This window comes from Camelus ferus, chromosome 31 (assembly GCF_009834535.1).
Source record: "Camelus ferus isolate YT-003-E chromosome 31, BCGSAC_Cfer_1.0, whole genome shotgun sequence".
Classification (NCBI taxonomy): Eukaryota; Metazoa; Chordata; class Mammalia; order Artiodactyla; family Camelidae; genus Camelus; species Camelus ferus.
Window position 1 is genome coordinate 16,316,187 of NC_045726.1, and position 20,054 is coordinate 16,336,240.

Sequence of the window (20,054 nt, forward strand, 5' to 3'; positions counted from 1 at the left end):
GCACCGGAAGGTCTGGGGGCTACGTGCTCATGATCGTCAAATAGTTCATTTCTTCCAATCCAGCAAGTGGGACAGATGTCAGAGTCTCTGCTCTTGCAGACAAGGGGAAAAACTCATTTTAGGTTCTGAGGGGATGTTTTATTAAAGCATAGCTCCGTTTTCGTTCTCTACCCCAAGAACATATCCCTGTGGTTGATCAGTTATTCAGCACTGTCTGCTTATCAATAACCAAACTGTCTTCAGTATTGATATCTTGGCAGCTATATTGGAAGACTTCTGTCTCTAGTCACTCCTGTATGATCGCTTTTCCGACCTGAGGCTGACTTAGGCACAGGCAGGGACACTTCCTTGGGGAGAGGAAAGGTTGAACAGGATACTGTCAGCTGGGGCTTTAATTACTCTGGCCACAGATCATGATGACAATGACCACTGCTTCTGGGGGCCAGCGGGCGTGCACTGCCACAGGGTCAGCTGTGTGCAAAGAGGGACATTATCCAGAAAGTCAGCTTATGCCTTTTTCAAGTTTCAACAAGATCCAGAGCCCAAAGATACCCAAGGGAGCAAAGGCAAGCAGGTTAATTTGAAGCGAACAGACCCACCCATCTCCAGGGCATCTACATGTCAAGTAAATAAATGGCTACATTGAAATCATCACCAAGGGAAGTTTCCGTCCAAGATCTTTATGACATTGTCTCAAAAGGATCTCATCAAGCTATGTGTGTTCCTTCCCCACTTAAATGAGTTTTAATTCACAGAAGACTCATTACAGATTCCAGGCGGGGCTGGATGAGTGGGGAGATGGCAAGAGAAGCAAGTGTCCACCATTCTTTCTCCCTGAAAGGCGATAGGTGCTCCTGGGAAAGAGGGACCAGCGGGCGGGCGGGCGCCATGGATGCTCCCTGACCACGCAGCTCAGAGACCTCTGGGCTTTACAAGCATACCCCCTGGCCTACATTGCTGAGGGCAATTCAGGATTTGTTCCAGCTCTAATTTCTTAAGAATCAATTCCAACAATCTACATAGACCACATCCGGCTATCAGGATATAGGAAATGCAGAAATCCTGCCCCTGCCGAGGTAAGCTCTGATTCTCTTTCTGCCACGCTTCCTGAAATCTGCTAGCATCCTGAGCGGGAGAGAACAGGCAGTTTTCCCAAAAGTGTACCCAGAAGGGAAAAACAAAAATCACACCCAGCTGCTTTTTCAATTGTAAACCAGACCCCTGTACTAAATGCAGACATACCTTAGAACGGCTTTGTAAACAGATAATTCAAATTTAAATTAAAAATAAGTGTATGCTGGTTAATTACATGCCAGTAACACGGAGGGGGAAAAAAGCACAGTGTGACTGTTCACACATGACTCCCTGACGTTGTGTGTGCAGTGCTCCGGCATTTAACATTCATTGCTGCAGCTTTTTTTGCATAAAATAAACAAAAATCCATGGCTACCGTATAAATCCGCTCTGCTTCCCTCAGTATACACTCCTGATCAGGTTTTAAAAGAACACACAACAGAGAGGCATTTAGATCTGAGTTGATCTTGGGGTTTTTCCTTCTTCTTTGTTTGAAGTTTTGCATTGACAAGACTATAAGGCAATTTTGCTAATTTCCCCCTTAGAAATAAAACAAGAACTGCCCAGTAAGCCCATAAACAATCTGAACATGTAGTTGCCCACGTCACTCATGACTGAATAAAATGTGTGACTGGGCTCATTCGTTCATATCCCGTGAAAGCTTCGTGTTTACGAGAGGTGCAGCTCTGGGATCTGGTCTACTTCCATAAGAGCATCATGGTGCATCTTCCAGGGCCCCCAGAACAGATGATACAGTTTCAGAGCATCCTTGAGGCCAGTCGGAAAAGCTGCATCTCCCGCAGATGTGGAGACACCAGTGGGAGGTCCAGGGTGCCCAGAAGGGCAGGAGACCAGGCGCTCTGCTCCACTGCCCCCACCACCGCCCACCGACATGCCGCGGCTGTTCTGAAGGCGATGGCTCCTTTTTCTTTTTCATTAAATACAGTGTAGGTTCACATCAGGAAATGCAAGGGTGAGATGCTCAGAAATAGAACCATGAGAAGGAAACTATCCATCCATACTTGACTGCTCACTTAGTCAAAAGCCTCTAGGCGGGGAAAAAAATTCCACTGACGGCAAAGCTTACGTTTTCTTTAAGGATGTTATGTAGCTGAACTCACGACAATTTGTAAGTACACTGTGAGAGCCATGACTGAAAAGAATTACGTACAGACAACCTGTTACACAAAACAGAGCAGTATAATGTGAACGCAAAAGGGCTGAGGTCTAAATGTCACAAAATGTAAATACTGCTGACAGAGGAGCATCTTGAGGGGGAGGGAGGGACATGCCTCCCCAGCAAAGTACAGCCTTATTACCTCTCAGAGCCAAGTCTGCTCCACTGGATTTCCTTGGAGAAACACGGCAATGAGGGCAGAGTCCACTGCAAGGATCACAAGACAGAAGAAGAGGAAGCCCCTAATATACCTTCCTCCAATCAGCTCTTAGGCCAGGGAACTCCTCCTTAACGTCCAGAGCAAAGGTGGAGCAGCTGACCACAGGGCCACCGGAGCTATTCCCTTAGCGTCTGTCACTGGCCATGGTCTTCCTGGACCAGTATCTGGCCACAAGGTAAACCAGCAGGTCGGGACTCCTGCGTGCTTTGATTTTAACACAGGATCCACGCATCATTAGTGAGCCCAGGTGCTTCATAAGCAGTTCCTAATTGAACCTCACCCCTGTGGCAGGATTGAAGGTCACCTCCCTTGTTACATCTTTCATCAGTGGCCCTGAACAGGGAAAAAGGAATATCTCTAGAAGAGGAAACGAAATTGCATTGGGTGGGTAAACCTGGAAAGCAGTCGGAGGTGATGGGACAAAAGCCATCTCCTTAGGGATACCAATATTATTATTTAAAAGTTAAGTAAATCATGGTGTGTGTCCACCATACTTCTGTTAAATAAATAACTTTCATGAACATTTTTGTAAATTATGTGTGATACAAAAGTGAATTATTTTGGAAAGGGACAGGGTAGAATTTGCTAGGCAACTATTTTAGAATTTGGGTAGTGCTTAGAAGGGCTTCCCCGTACCTTTGGGGAAGTTGCCAAGTATGCCATAGGCAATACTAACTCCTGGAAAAATACTATGGCAAAATTGTGGCCGCCATGAGGTCCTTATTATGCAGATTAGAAACATGGAAACTTTGAAAAGATAGACTGCTGGGTTTTTTCATTCCTTTCCTCCAGTAAATCCTGTGAGCCAGTGATCATTACACCACTAAGCCCTAGAGAAGCAAGGGAGGGCAAAGACCAACTCAGAAAACAGGAAAACAGGACATGTGATGTCTCCCTGTTTGGCAGGAAGAGATGAGAACCAGGGGGATTGTGGGAAAGAGAGGACGTGGGGAGGAGTGCAGTCTTTCCCCCTTGGCATAGTGACCCAGAATTCCCCATGGTTCATCAAAAGGGGGCACAGCAGTCAGATGAGAGTCTAACTGGATGTGAACAAAAGGTCACCTTGGCAACGGCAAAGTAAACCTATAACCAAGGATGCTCAGGCTGGAAACCCAATGAGACTCAGGGTCAAGTTTCAGGGAGGCAAGAAGTGACATGGACAGATTCTGAAAGGGACGATGACCTGTTCCCTGAAAACATGGCCTTCCCAAGAGGTACTTCCGCCTCAGGCTTCAGGAGCCGGTGCCAAGTGACCCTCAGAGTTACGAGCAGACAAACCACCCTCAGCGGATAGCAGGGAGCCCCTCACACGGTCCAGCTCCAGGAGGGCACGAGCCCATCGTGAACCCAAACACTGACTTGGAAGGAAGCAGAAACAAAGAAACCTGGGCCTCCCTGGAGGACTCACGCCTGTCCAAAAGAAGCTACTGAATCCACAAGAGACTGAGGATTGCCTTATTCTAGGGTTTTTATATCATTTGGGCTACTTGGTAGGGAAAAATGACTGACAACACAGAAAACACGTTTTTTTTTTTTCTGGTTCATCTCAGCCAGTACATTACGCTCTATGGGGGGAACCTAGAGACTCCGGACCTCGAAAAGGACTGTGGGAGAATCAGAGCAGGTGGGTCCTGTGTGGTTCCATGTGGTGATTCTATGGCGGTGTCTGCACCAACCCCGGGATTTGGGGGTTTCTCCCCCCCATACTGCCGTCCTGCATTTTAGATGAGCTGTGGTTTAATAAAACTGCCTAGTCACCAAGACACGGCTCTGCGCTTTTATACCTGTGCATATTTTACATGATGTTATTACATTTGGCCTATACTCCACACTCAACACCCATAGTGTACCTGCAGGGCCATTTGTTTAAAAAAAAAAAATCAGAACAAAAAAATGGTGGCTTAAAAAGAGAATGCGTATTGGCCTTAATAGGTCTAAAAACTTTCAGGAAGGACAGAGAAACAGAACACAGACTCTGACACCCAGAGACAAAAGTTCCCCGGAACGTTCATACGTCTTTATAAAAATCTGGTTTGCAAGACCTTTAATTGCAATTTGAATTGCTCAGACTAGTATTTGCGAATACTGGCCAGTCCCATCAGGTCCCCAGCCTAGGAATGAAAGATAGGAATTTATAAAAACTATGATTTTATGAAAAAGTATGAGGAAAAAGCTTATTATTATAAGATCTGCATCAAACGTTTTTGAATATTCTGATTTATATCAGAAGTTGCATACTTTTAAATATTTCAAGTGATCATTTACTCTTTCCATTTTTTTAATCATTTCTTTGTTTAAAACCAGTAAATTTTACATCATGTCCTATTTCGGATATTGCAGAGTCCAAATTATCAGAGGTTCCAAATTATAAGAAAACACTGATTATCTGATGGCCAGATCTAAGCACCTTTTTCTTAATCTGTAGTATTACCTTGTACTAGTAATTGTATATCTTCACTTGAGAAATAAACATCTTAATACTGAGAATAGTTTCTGAGATGCTCAGCCATTCATTGTATTGGGAGAACCAGACAGAATCTTTCCTGGCTCCACCAACAGGTGGAAGAAATATGATCCATGTCTCAGCCTGAAAAAAGGTGAAGAAGGACAAACGTCCAGCCAGTCCAGCTTGTTTCCTGTTTGCCACACACAGACAGTACTCTGAAATGTCATTTTTGATCAAGTTAAATTTAAGGCAATCTCATTTGTGCTGTCACCGGTGAGTGACTTCCCGCCTTTAGAGAGCGTGATTTTCAGCACCGGGTCATAAACGGAGTGGTCCTTCTCTCTGAGAATGATTGTTTACGCTGGCATTTTGGGGGAACAAAATATAGGCATGTAATGTGCATACATTTCTTCCTAATCAATTTCAAACAGCTTCCGGCCCACACGTCTCACCACCACGCCTGCGCGTACATATCACGTGACAAAGAGAACAGCTACCAGGTGCTGGAAAGTAGCATCTGAAATGCTACTGCGCCGAGCTGATGAAAGGTCACTGACAGCAACAATCATCGTAAAAACAAAGGGCTATTTTCACACATAAAATGTAGAATCAAAGTCCAGTGCGGCTTACTGTAAGGCAGGTTTTTGGTTTGAGGTTTTTGTTTTTTGTTTTTTAACTTTTATCTGGATAAACTTGGAGTACAAAGTTTCTTTAGGAGATTTTTGAGAAGAAAAAAAATGAAGTCAATATTATAGCATGTTCTTATCTAGAATACACAGATTTCAACAATCTTGCTATTGTGTGAGAAATATTGGGCAACTGGTCATATCAGGAAATATCAATTTAATGCTGACTTGAAACAAAATCAGCCAATACGAACAGTCAAACCCAATTTGACTGTAATGTTATAAAATTTCAAGAACTTTACATTTTTATCTAACAGCATCAATGTTCGTGAGCAGGTATATGAATAAACATTGTATGTGTCTGTGTTTTACCTCTGAAAATCTATCAGTTTTGAAAATTTTTACATTCTGGCCTTGCCAGCAATTTATGTTTCTCTGCATGAAAAAATAAAGTGAATGACATCACTGTGGACACTTTGCTAAATGTATTACCTGGAATTCAACCTCAGACTGCAAAATGGGAACGCTGGAGGAACTCAACTAGAGAGTTCAAAAATAAACTCCAGGAGCACTTGGTCCAATGTTGAGTGATGATACGAACGCGTGACTATCTTTACAATAACCGGCCTGTCCACTAGGGAGCTCACTTGACAAACAGGTGGTGACATACTCAGGATCATGATTTCGGAGCCCTGAGGCCCCATGCCTGTCCCTGGAAGCCCCTGGAAGCCCCTGGAACACCCCCAACTTCTCTGCTCATCCCTCTTCAGAGACCTCTTTCTTGCATTGCTTGTCAAGTCTTTTCTAAGAAATATTCTACTACTTTTCATTAATTAATAGGAGACAAATAAATACATAAATAAAAATGTGCAAGTAAAAAACAAATACATAAAATGGAAAAGGTGACATGTGCAATAAAGTCTAATTAATTAATATTTGCTATGTGTTGGATCAGAAGTACTGTAAAGTCATAAAATGTCTTAAATTTTAAATTATATGGCTTTGGGAGTTTATACAGTGACTCAAATATATACACACACACACATGCAATCAAAAATTATCTCTATCAGGTAGGTGCAGTGATGGTTATTATGTGTGAAATTCTTGGTGGAAGTTGAGCTATTTGGGACATTTCTAATTCTTAATGACCATCTGGAAGCTCAATGACTTCTGGACAAAATAAGAAACTGGGGAGTTAAGACAAAATCACCTTCTTTAAAACCTCCAAATATCATAACGTAGGCCAAAGGAATTTTAACCACATTGTCAGGCAGTCTAACATAATTTTCATCTCTAGGTCATACATGAGATACTCAAAAAAGCTAAAAATACTGCATATGAAGAATCATCACCATTTCACTCACCCACATTTTATACCATCCACATTTTACATCGCAATAAGCTAAACAAAAATGAATGCTCTCCAGCATTTACCAAGGCAAAGGAAATGCCAAAAAGGACTGTGGGATGCTGGCTTTTAACAGAAAATACACACAGATAATCCTTCAGGAGTAATATCAATAATTTGTGCTATCCAAAGCATGTTGGAGAAATGGGCCTGAAATCCAGTGGTTGTATCCAGGAATATTTGATGACAAGTGCACTACAGGCAATCAGACGAGGAGCCACCATGAAAACAAAAACCTCATCAGCTGATTGCCACTCTCTTAAAATGATTCAAATTTGCAAAGAGAGTAGTTTGAATACAGAAGATAAGCTTTGGACTTCGAGTTGTAGTGATGATTTATCATATTCTGAATTATTAATTTTTTTAACTAAATATAATGGAAGTGAGTTCATCTTAAACTTCAGGATTTTCCCTTCTGATGTTTATAAACTTCCCAGTGCCCCCTTACTGACATCACTGGAGGCCTGAATCATAAGGATGTTCTCCACGGACAAATTAGAAGCACAACACACAAGCCCCTGGGGCTTCTTAAAACTAATTAAATATGGTGCGTGTTTGTTTATTTATTTATTTTTACAATTTTAGGGCAACCACTGGAAAGATTCAATGTTAAGCTGATACTAGACTAAATGCCAGACCAAAGATGGATAATTTGATCATTTAGTTCATCTCGCTGAAATCTGGTTTCAATGAGAAGATATTTTTACTGGGGCGCTAAAAATGACCATGAAGGATGCTCTGAGGAGTAAATATCTGGCCACCGAAATCTTCCTGGTAAAAGACCATGAAGGTAGGTAATTAACGGACATGCCCTCCCACCCTGAGCTCACTGAATTTCCTCACTTACATGCTTACTCTTCCTTATCAATCTATTCGATCACTTACTAGGTTCTTGCATTTGCTTTTTAAGGATACTGGAAAATTCAAGTGACTTAAATTCTGACTTTAGAAATACCAAATAAAGGGAGAGAAGCACTCCATTCCTTAGTCTCCAGAATTTACACTAGTGCATTTACATGGGACACAGGTAATTATAACTTCTACTTTCTGAATTAACCTTTCATTAAAAAAAATTAACCTATTCCCTTAAAAAGTAGGAAAACATTTGAGTTTTAAGCGGATGCATTCACTTATTTCATCCCCTGCATTATTATTTATCAACAGAAAAAATAATTCACTCAATGACACTCAAGTAGCAAAATGAATTAATCTCTCTCCAAAAAGTGAGTCTTTAACTCCCTTCCCACTAATACGGGACGGGAATCTGTATTTTCAGCAGCAGCCTTCACCTGCTGTCCTCCAAGGACAAGTCCTGGGACCGAGTCATTTTCCCACCAGATCCCAGGGCAGTGCCACATCTCACAGATGTCATGCAGTGGCTGGTTCAGTTTTCCCCAGCGACTGCAACAGCGGCTCCTTCATTTGTTATTTTAGTTATTCAAAACCAGCACACTTGACCCGTCACCCTTCTGTAACCCGTCCTGAAACTAAGAAGGGATGATAACATTGAAAATCCTCTAGACTCCAGTAATTCCCTTCTCATCAATCTCATTGATGAGAATTTGCTGCCAATCAATAGGGAAGGAAGGTATCCAACACACACACACACACACACACACACACACACACACACACACACACACACACAAGAAGAAAGCTTGCAAATGATAATACAATGAACCCACTGCTTCTTTCAATTACATTAAACTCGGTATCATTAATTTTGGAGCTTAGAATGAATTTGAGCTAAGAGTGATAGTAAGTCTCACTGTGAAAGAATCATGATGAATTAACAAGAAGACAGAAGAAAAAAAAAAAAAAACAGAAGAAGAAGAAGACAGTAGCAAACTCACCATCTCTGCGGTTAAGACTTGCAAAGCCAGGACCGTGGCTGCTGGACAGCTCTGAGGAGCTGCTGAAGGCAGCCCGGGGCAAGGAGGACGCCAGAGGAGCCTCACAGTTATCTGTGGGGGGGGGGGGGGGGAGAAACACCGCGTGCAGGTCAATACATTGATTAAAGCTTCCCTGTCTTCTCTTCCTCTCCTCTTCCCTCCCTTTTCCCTGACTCCCTTATTTCCCTCCCACACTCCCTCCTCTTCTTCCTCCTTCCCCTTTAATGAACAGGCTAAGAAAATGCTAGAACCTCGATCAGAGGTATGTTAGCACGTGTTTAAAGGCAAGCTCCTAAGGCAAATAGAAACCTTGATTGCTAGCATTTGCCACTTTTCTTGGTGTAAATACTCGTGGCCAATTCAAAGCTTTCAGTGTGATGTCACTGCCCCTGAAGTTGGAAAGGGGCATGCCCACATCACATCATTATGTAGTATTTCCACAACTCAGATACAAGCCATGTAAATAACCCCGAGAGCACGGATAACGTCAGATGCCATAAAATAAAGTAGGAAGTGGTGAGTTCTGAGAATTTATTACTTGTGTCTTTAATAGGATTCATTTAATTATAAGTAGATATAATTTAATTTTTAATAACGGTTGTATTTTTAACAAAAGGCTTGCAAAATTCATGAAAAGTTAATGATTGGCTTTTGCCAGATGCTAAAAATTGGTTCCAGCACATCACATCTCAATGGGAAAATATTAAAAATACTTCCTTGAAAATCAGAAAGAACACTTTAACAGGCACGACTGGTTCTACTGAACACGGCACTGAGAGTCCTGTCGTACATAAGAGAAAATTTAAGAATTAAAAACACAAAATTGGAAATAAAAAGCCACTGTTATTTCCAGATGATATGATCGTGTAGGTAAAAATTCTAAAAGTCACTGGCTAGCTTAATAGTTTATTATACAAAACCTGATTGTATTTCTAAACCTATCCATAGATTGAAAATAAACAGAATGACAAATAGTAATTAATACGTAAAGCATCTAAGAATGAATCTTACAAAATTTGCAAGACATTTCTGGGGATTATTATAAAAATTATATTGAAAGACACTAAAGAAAAATTACGTAAATTCAGGCTACAATGATTGCAAATCGGAAGACAGTATTTTCAAGGTACCGGTTTTCCCCAGTTTGATGTAAATATTCTTTAGAAGTTGGGGTTAAAACCCCAAGGAGGGTTTTTCATAGAACTTGAAGCAGTGAACCCCAAGGCTCAGGGGTTCTTAACATCCATATGATTTAGGGAGTCTGTTGAGATAAATTTTAAAATTACATCTTTATTTTCACTAACTTCTAGCTAAAATTCTGCATATTCTTCAATCACGAATGTAGACAAACTACCCTATATTCAGGAGGGCTTGAGCATCTGGTACCAACATAAGTTACAGATTATTTTAAGTAGCAATCATTGCTGTCGACAGACACCTAGAAATGTTGTTTGTGTTTTTTGTTATGTCTCATCTTCCGTGAATGTAAAGGGGTCCCAGGGATCTAAGTGACCTCCTGGAAGTCACACAGCTGGTTGAGAGGAAGTGAGGAACCTCTCCATCAACTGTTTCACTTGAGAAGCCTGCTCCCTTCCCAGCCTTGGCCCCACCATGGCCTCCTTTCTGAGTCTCCCCAGGACACTCCCCCTCAGCCCCCCTCACTCACATCTTTCTCGTCTCACCACTCTGGGGGTCTCCCCTTACTGGGCTGGAAACTTAATGACGACCAAATGTAGATTTTGGAGCCAGGCTGGGGGTGGAGATGGCAGTTACCAGTTTCTACTCTTGGGAGATCACTAACCCTCCCTAAGCCTCAGTCTTCTCATCTGTACAATGGGGATATCAAACAACTGCAAAACGGGGAATCACAAAACTAACAGGATTTTCGTCAGGAGTAAAAGTGTTTGCTTTGGTTATTTTCATTACAGGTAAAACAAGTCAGTACATAAGCTTCTTCAAAATATTCTGTAAGGATTTTCCTCATAGACATAGAAGGCAGCATTTAAAGCTCCAAACCATATTCTCATTTTTTGTTCTTTCTTTAAAAGAAGGCATACAAAGTTTAGTCTTAAAAAAAGTAACGGGGTAAGAAGTAATAGCTTCTGTGATGCAATCTTTCCTTTTGAGAAACAATTTTATAAAAGTGCTGTAAAATGATAATTTTCTCTACAACCCAAATTTAGAGGTTTCAAAATCAGTTGTTCCAATTTACTTCCACACAGACAAATCTGAGGAAGTGTATGCTCAAAAACTAGGTGCCTACGGCCCATAAGGTACTTAAAGAAGAGCCTCCCTGCATGTGGACAGTGTTTTCCATGTTTTCACTGTGTTTCTAACTAAATTACAACCAGGTAAGGTGAAGGCTCAGATGTCATCCAAAATCTCCATTAACTGTTGTTTTCAATCTGAAATGTCCATTTTTCACACCATGATTCCTAGAGCAAAAATTAAGACTCAGTTTTCTTTTTCTGGCATCATTGTATAATATTTATTTCCACGAAATATCATTCTTATCAATAATCTGATAAATACTATTTCTATCCAAAAAAAGATAAATCCTAAAATGCGTCAAAGCTACAAGAATTACTCATAAATAATTGTTTTTAACCAATGAGATAGCAAAACAATTGTAACGAACAACTATTTACCTCTTGGGGGGAAAAGGAGGTGAGCGCAAGTAATAAGCTTATAAGAATTAACTAAGGAAAAATAATATTAACAGTTAAGTAGGCTAAAGCAATTTTACTTCTCTTCAGAATAATGACTCACATTAATAAGAAATGATTCCATGAAACAATCTCTTTTGAAATGCACTTATTTCTTTAAAAGTTCAAATGTACTCAAGGTGAGGGTCTCAGAAAAGCTCAGGAACGAACTCTAAAGGGAAATTATCCATTCTATGGTGTTTTAGAGAAAAAACAAACACACCGTAATTGTTCATGATTTATGTATGACTCAGATCAGAGTGCTAGGGACATCTTTGTGTGCATGTTTAGACAATAAGTTCTATTTATGAAACACTCAAACCTCATCTTAGTATTTATACCTACTAGAATGTCATTTTAATCATTAGGTCCATTGTTCAGCCAACAGAACAGTATTATACTGAAATTATATACATTTTTATTGAAGTGTCAGTTTTTGGTGTACAGCATAATGTCCCAGGCAAAGACATTATTATATTTTAACTCCTTTGCACCTCTCTACCCAATCAGCCTCCCTCAAGACACCCAAACATACATACACACACTCAAGGATCGCTCCCCCACTTCCCCCGCCAATTCATCACTCCTAGAAGTAGTGCATTTAGCTAGCCTTATCAAGCTCTTGGGTTGCCTGAGACTATATGAATGTTAAAGAAGGAATTACAACTCTGGTAACTGCGGTGGTACCTGATTTTACGTCTCAGGGCAGCAGGTCACTTCCACATTTACCCAAGCAGTAATTGCACTGCATGTTAACAAACTCCAGAGAAACAACCTGCTGCGTCCTGACCACCCCAAGTAATGAGATAATGCTGAAAGCAGCAGAGTGGGGGGCACATTAGGTCTAAACAACAGCGGTAAGTGACTATTCAGGTTATAAAAACTGCCACGGGTTCCAAACAAAGTTCACCAGCCCCTTCCTCCCTGCAGTGGCCCAGGGAACACGTGGCATAGAGATTCCTTCTCCACGGGTGCCAACCATGAGGCAACTAACTGATGGGACCACAAGTGACAATCTCTGAAAGCCCCATCTTCATAACACTTAGGAGCACATGAATGTAAACATCTGCTAGACCATTTATCATACCCCTAAAATGGCACATCCGAAAACGTTCTATTTGCCAGTTTAAAAAGCAAACTTCTTTCATGTTTTTTCTCCATGAGTCAGATGTAACTACCACACTTTCCGTGAGTATCTGGTTCCAAAGCACTACCAAGTAAAAACTTAATAAAAGCCATAGCCCAGGTAAGATATACCATTTTCTCAATTTGTGATTAACAGCCTTGGAGGGTGGGGTTTTTTTTTAAACTGGTCCATTAAATGGATACATATTTAAATAAAAATTATATAGTTTCTAATTTTAAACTATTTAAACTGTCAAATGCTTTATGCATCAATCATATTTCACTGAAAATGCCCATTACCTGGAAACTAAGAAGGATAATTTTACCTTCTATCGAGGGCCAGACTCCTTGCTTTATTATTGACAAGTAACGTTTCAAATGAACCAGAAAGGAAATTTATTGGAAAGCGCATTTATCATCACTCGGTGTTACGTGTACACTCACCAGATAGGTGCGATCTCTATGTCAGAGCATGACTTTCCAAATGTTAAAAACACAACACATGCAAATATAGGACAAATGCAAGCCAAATATTTAGAAACCCATTATTGACTGACCCAGGAAAAGAGCATCTTGGGAAACTAGGAATTTACAAGGATTTATAAAAGAACATTAGAAAGGGGTTGCCAATTAATGATTAATGTCCTACAGGGTAAAAAAAACCTTTGTAGTTACCATACATATCTAAAAAGAAAAAAAGGGAAAAAAAACATCATCAATTTCAGTGTCTAAACTCTAATCAAACAGTAAACGACCAAGTCAGACGTTGAGTGCATTCTTCTAGGTAATTAAACCATCACATGGACCCATTAAACAATGTTCCTGCTTAATGTCAAAAGGTCACTCTGTCATATCCTCTTTTTGCAGTATTTACAAGTTGTGTCTAACTTTTCTTCACACATATAATTTAACCTTATGCCACGAAACTCAAACTGGGAAAAGTAAGGGTGATATTCTGAAGGAACATATTGCATATGGTCGAATGCCTTTCAGAAATAGGCGGACATAAATAATTCAGTTTTTAAAAGTTATTCAAGTAGGAAGCAAGGGATGCCTAAGCAGGTGGAGTGGGAACACTTCAGAAGTTAATCTCAAGAACTCTATACGTTGAAGCCAAGCCTCCAAAGACTCTAAAAAATGAGTGGGGAGAAGATACACAGGTTAATTTCATATTTGTTATTCCAAAACCTAGAATTACTGGTAAGCCCTGGGTCGATTAATTCCAAATTGTGTGAGCTCTTTGATATATTTATATTCAAACTCTGATTTTGATTTAAAGGGAAAATTTCAACTTAAAATTTGCTCAATTAATGGAGCTTTTTGTTAGTGAATATATCCTTTATTAAGCACTTTTGAATGATCTGTTATTTGTTTTTTGTTTTTCCCAAATCAACTCAAAAGAGGCAGATTTTCTTGAGCTCCAATCTTCTCCTCAGAACCTGCTTGCAGGTCTGGGAGGGCCAGTGCTAATGTGTCCTCAGGGTCATTTTGTTTGTTTCCTTAAAAAGTCTCCCCAAATTGCATCAGTTTGAGGCTCCACAAACCCCAGCTCTCATCCTTGCCTGTCACACTCTGTTGATGGTCCCATGGACTTTGTAAGTTTTTTGGGAGAAAAAAAAATGTTGTTTTCTTTAAGTTTTCAAGAATATCCTGACCTCAGTATTTCTGGGAAGTTTATTCAAATATGACACAAAAGGGTCTGTTTACTAATTCTTGGAAGGTGCTTTTCAAAAAGCCAGGAGCCCCAGTGCTTACTAAAACACTTTTCCCTGTATTCTGTGCTGATTTTCCCCAACACGTTTCACTGCATCACAAAAGGATTCTCCGTTCACCTCCTCCAGGGGACACCTCCTCTGATAGGCTCTCCTCCTACAAGCTGATGTGCTTGGAAGATCAGATTTTAGATAAACACTAAGTACACTACGGAGGCAAAGAGAAATCTGAACCAATGAAAACACCAACGGGATTTTAGTCTGTATTAGCCAAGGCGAACATTTCTTTATGGGCTATATTGAACCTCTTAGCACACATGTCATTACTTGAGATTGACTGTGTTCACGTAGCAATAAAGTATGTTGATGACGCTTTGCAAATAATTACAAAGAATCTGTGTCCATTGAAATGACAAGCGTTCGGGGAAAAAAGATCCTTGAGAAGAGACATATGATAAACACACTATTAGACATTCACTTCAATAAATTCTCGTGATTTTATACTTCTTAGCGGTTGGAGCATTATGTTCAGTTCCTCCATTCTGCATGCATATATTTTTACAGCAAATGATTATGGTTAATCACATTATTAGGTTAGGATAATTTAGACCCTACAAGTATCTCACTATTATGTCACACTATGTATGTTATTTTTATTTTAAAGAATAATATTGTGTGATAATTTTTATTAGAGGATTATAGTAATAAACTTTCATTAAAGATACAGTAATGCTTTAGTACATAAGGAAGTTAATGCTCCAATGAAGAAAGGGTTCAAATCTGACGCAAATCTTCAAACTGAGGTGCTAATATATTTATTGCTTAGATCAAGCACTAAGTATTAAATGAAGATCATGGTTTTGTTTCCCATGTTGGCCAACAAAATGGGCTTGACCTGCACCCCAGTCATGGGCAGAGACCTCTCATACGCAGGATTTAACAGGGAAGAGAAGTTCTGATTATCACTCCTAGAACAGTGATTCAAATTGTATGCCCCACCTGTTATGGGCCAGAAATACAGCTTTTTTTTTCCCGCTTCCAACAAGAAGGGCACTTTTGACAGGGGAAGGAAAACAAAAGGAAGCTTCTAGAGAAACTGACGAATTTTGAGATTTAATAGGGTGAGAATGAGGGGGTTGGACTCACTGAATTGAATCCTTGGGTCTAAAAATGTCATCATTTCCATCCAATAATCCCCTTCAACAACTGAAATGTCTAACATGGTCTTTAGTCCAGGGTGGGAGGGGCCAGGAGCTGTTAGCTATAGCTTGTATTTTACTTATATGGGGGAAATGATCCAGCTGTAAAATTAACTTCCAATTGTGTTGTCCCTAAATCGAGAAAGAGTGAACATTACTCCGCGAAGTGACTCACAATCCAGGAGACAGACTTACAACACTAAGTATGCAATCGAAATATTGACATTTTTTTATTCTGATTACATCTCTTCTTCCTCTCTGAAGACCTGGGAATTCACAAAGAAAGAGTGGATTCACACAGATAATCCTAAAGCAGAGAGCTCTCGTCTTCTTCCACGTTTGGCTCATGGTAGGAAGTGGGTCAGCCAACCATTATCTCCACAACAGCTTCTAGGGAACAGGACTCTAGCTTGGAATCTCTATCCTGAATTTCCTCTTAGTTCCATTTAAGAGGACAGCTCCATTCGAATAACACTTCCACCTTGATTCAGCACTGAGTTCTGGAAGGTAGACCAGATAGCAGTTCACAATTTTGAACTATCAGGTCCTAGGCCGTATTTTGGAGGATGCAGTCTATTCAACTGGTTATTATCTTCAAAAAGACAGAGGCTATAGAGAAAAACAAATGAACAAACCCACGGTCTTGGCTATTTAGAAACATTACTTTCCCTGGGCAGACTCCTCCTGACTTAAAATTTCCCATTACTTAAAAAAATTCATGTCAAAACGTGTATTATGACTGAGAGGTCAAAGGTTTCAAGCAAGTCCTGTATCTTGGAAAGATGTCTTATGCCAGCACGTCATCCAGGTTGACCCCGTGTCTGACTGATTTACTACTGAGAACCAGCTGTAAAGGGAGTAAAAATGTTACTGGGTCCTTTAGGAGAGACGATCTGTACATTTTTTTTTAAATGTACATACAGTTCTCCTTTTCTTAGTAGGGCTCAAGAATATTTCATTTTTGTTAGTTTTAAAGTCTTATCTGAAAAGATCATTTGAGTTCTTAAAACATTTCTTAGGGGGAAAAAATGTTAGCCATTAAAAAAAAAAAGAAAACTTGAGCAATACTGACATTCAGGATTTCTTGTTTGTAACCTAAATCCCATCCAGCTGACAAACTCCCCTTTAGAATTCCCCAAATGATGGTGCAGAACTCCAGAACCCCTCTACCTTGACTTAAATAGCAACAAAGTTCAAATGCATGTTTGAAATACCTTGCTTGTATACCCAAACACACATACAAACAAACATCTCCCAAACATTCAAGAGTTAAGGAAAAAAATCCCATGGGTCAAATTAGCCTAATCTAGACTATGATGGGATTCATGCACCATGACTTCTATTGCTACAAATGACCAATGAGATCATCAAGAAATTATCAAATGCAGTTTATGAAGCCTCTATGAATCTTTAAGTCTGCAAAGTCGTTTAAATCCATACTTGACACTTGGACGGCTGTAATAGCCATCTTTGACCTGATCAAGGGTATAGCATTTAAAACGTTCTTAGCAATCACAATTTACGGAGGTACTTTTAACTTACTGAACTTTGAACAAGAGTACTAAATACATCTAAATAAAACAGACTGAAAAGCGAAAACTAGCAGTGGCAGTTGAAGTCAGAGATCCAGACAGACTGATCTGAGAGACACATCCAATTCAGACACAGATACCTGCATGGCTGTTCAGACACAGAGCACCTCAGAGCATGTGACTCTTAAAAAGGATGCTCAGGGTAAAGCACAAGATACCTCCATGAATTTCAGGGAATAAAATGCAAACAGAAAATAAAGAAATAGCAAAGCAACTGATCTTGCCAATATCCTGTAATCACAACGGAGGAAACACAGCCCTCTGCTTCTCTTACGGGAAGATTTTTGAAGCCATGGTTTCCTTTAAGTAAGAGTGACCTCCAGTGACTTCTTAATTGCACCTCAGTGAACTATGTTAAATCATTCCACAGTTCTTTCACAGTGGCGAATCACTGAGTACTAGTCATTTTTAATTTCTTAGCCAAGTGATGAACGCTCTACTGCAGGACCTAAGGATTTTATGTAAATGACCCATTTTAATTAATTCTTGGAAGTCGTGGGCAAAGCTCAATTAAAATTGTGTCTGAAACCCAGGGCAGTATTTGCTTAAAGGAGACAGGCTCATTTTTCAGGACTGACTCACACAATATGGCATTAAATGAGCGAATACTAAATGATGACAACGCAAAATCATCAGTCTAAGGTCACATATGGATAAATGCTGGAAGGGTAACTTGATTTGTACAAAATGCTTTTCACTTTGGCTCAAACTTCGCCCTGTGGGCAGAGCTGTCCCCCACTCCACCCTCACCCCCAGCTAAATCCGGACCCCTAGCAGCAAGGTCAGTTTCTAAACTTGCCTATTAGCACTTTATTGATATGCACACGAGCTTGTTCCACTCCCTACCATCTGCTTTTTAAAAAATTCTTGAGGGGGATGGGGTGCGGAGGGAGCACAAGGGGGACTTTCTTAAAATCCCTTGCGGAAAGAAAAGCCCTGTGGTGGAGATTTCAATCTGAATAACAACCTTAAAAAACTTTTTTTCTAATTTCCAGATCAAAATGCCTTGAGATCCCGCTGAACTAACTCGACTAGCATCCTTAGATCAGGCTCCCCGGGCTAGTTCAGAAATGAGAGGTTAAGACAGCTTCACTGAACCAACAAAATCAGAAACACAACATGTCACAATATACAAGCAAGTAAGTACACCTGCGAAGTGAACCTGAAAGGCAGGTTATGCTTTTCCTTGGAGCAGCAGCCGTCTATGTTTGTGGGGTCTCTGCGTCCCGGGATTCTGGGGACCGCCCAGGTCTGCCGTCCGGGCTCTGATGCGGAGCCCCGCGGGCGCAGCGCCCGGGTTCTCGGAACGCGATTCCGCAGAGCGCCAACTGCAAACATCTACGCTAATGCAGAGCCCGGCCGGGTCGGCCAGCGACTCCCTGTCTGACATAATTCCTACAAAATGCATTTATGCTAAAAAGCAACAAATGACCGCTCTGGCATGCTCTTGTCTCCTTATCTCAGGCTACCCACCCTCTCTCTCTCTGGTCTCTCCCCGTCCCAATCTTCTCATGCTAAATTCAGGTTTTACTAGAACTTGAGCTTTCTCAATGAATATTCAAAACAACAGCATAGGATCCAGCTCACAGGCAAAAAGTCAAAACCAGCTTTGTGTATTTTAGACTTAACAAGAGGAAAAACCATTGTACGCCACCCTTCCCAAGCACTGGGACTTTGAGATGTTTTTTAAACGCCTCATTTTCAGAAACATGCCAGCGATTCCATTTGTTTTAAAACAAAAAAAAAAAATCAATTTATTTTTTTAAGACAAATTCTAAGTTGTCAATACAAGTTTTAAAAGATTTGCTGTACTCACAAGTATTCCCTGCTACTCCTGTGCGCCACGGCTGAGCAGACAAAAGGAAGAGCATCCTGAGAAAGGCTCCCGCGACGGGGTCCATGTTCACAGTCGCCGGGGCTCCCCCGCCCCAAAACCCAAGGTGTCCAGGCAGCTGCGCCGAGCTGGGGCCTGCCTGCTCCCTCCCTCTCGGGGTCGCCAGCGTCCCGTCCTCCGCTCTCCGCGAGCCCGTGCAGCCGGAGCCGCGGGCGCCCCGACCTGCGGCCACACCCCCAACCCCAGCCCGCGACCCGCTCTCGCCGCGCTGCGAGCTGCGCGCGGCCCGGGCGCCCCTGGCGGTGGCGGGCGGAAGTGCGCGTCAGATCGCTGACGGCCGTCAAGCCGCGCTCGCGAGGATGCCGGGATGATGCGGACGGAGGTCGCTTCGGATCCGCGGTCCTAGCTCCTTCATCTCAGCTGAGCAGCTCAACGGACTTCATTCTGAAGAGACCTAGCTTCGCCACCATGAAGATGCTTGACCATGAATTAGCTCTGACGGTCGGAAAAGTGTAACTTGGATTTTCTAGTTGAAAATAAGTTAGGGCAAGTCACTAATCAGGTTTGAAGAAAATATTTACATGAAATAAAAACTGTTATAAAAAAGACTGCTTTTGTTTTCTAATTTAATGGTTCATATTTTTTTAAAAAAACCTAAAGAATATTAGGGTAATTATTTCAAAGTATATACCTGTGTCAAATCATCACACTGTACACCCTAAACTGGCACAGTGTTAATATGTCAAAATATATTTCAGTAAAAGCTGGAAAAAATAAATTTTTAAATGTAATTTTAAAAACCCCACCCCACTTCTGCTATAATATCAGCGTTTTATTATGTATTTTCCTACCTGGAGATTTGAGAGTTATGGGCAGTAGATACATAAAACTATAAATTGGAATCCTGGGAGAAGGAATCTTACCCCCAGGGTCATCACAGAAGAAGTGACCTTATGTTAAGTAGGTGAATTGAATACATGAAGTTGACGAGTAAAGAGTTTTGAATCAACTTCTACCTACTGTGAGTATGCACATTGCTTTCCA

General features: G+C 40.9%; 1 protein-coding gene across 1 annotated transcript in view; it reads right to left on the minus strand.

The window, feature by feature from the left end:
* LOC102521772 (contactin-associated protein-like 3) overlaps positions 1-19,253 on the minus strand; it is a 148,604-nt gene extending 129,351 nt beyond the window's left edge. The window contains 2 exon segments of the mRNA XM_032471085.1: positions 8,805-8,915; positions 18,993-19,253. Of these exon segments, the coding sequence (XP_032326976.1) occupies positions 8,805-8,915; positions 18,993-19,077 (196 nt within the window). The 5' untranslated portion in view covers positions 19,078-19,253.
* Positions 19,254-20,054: the final 801 nt, after the last annotated feature.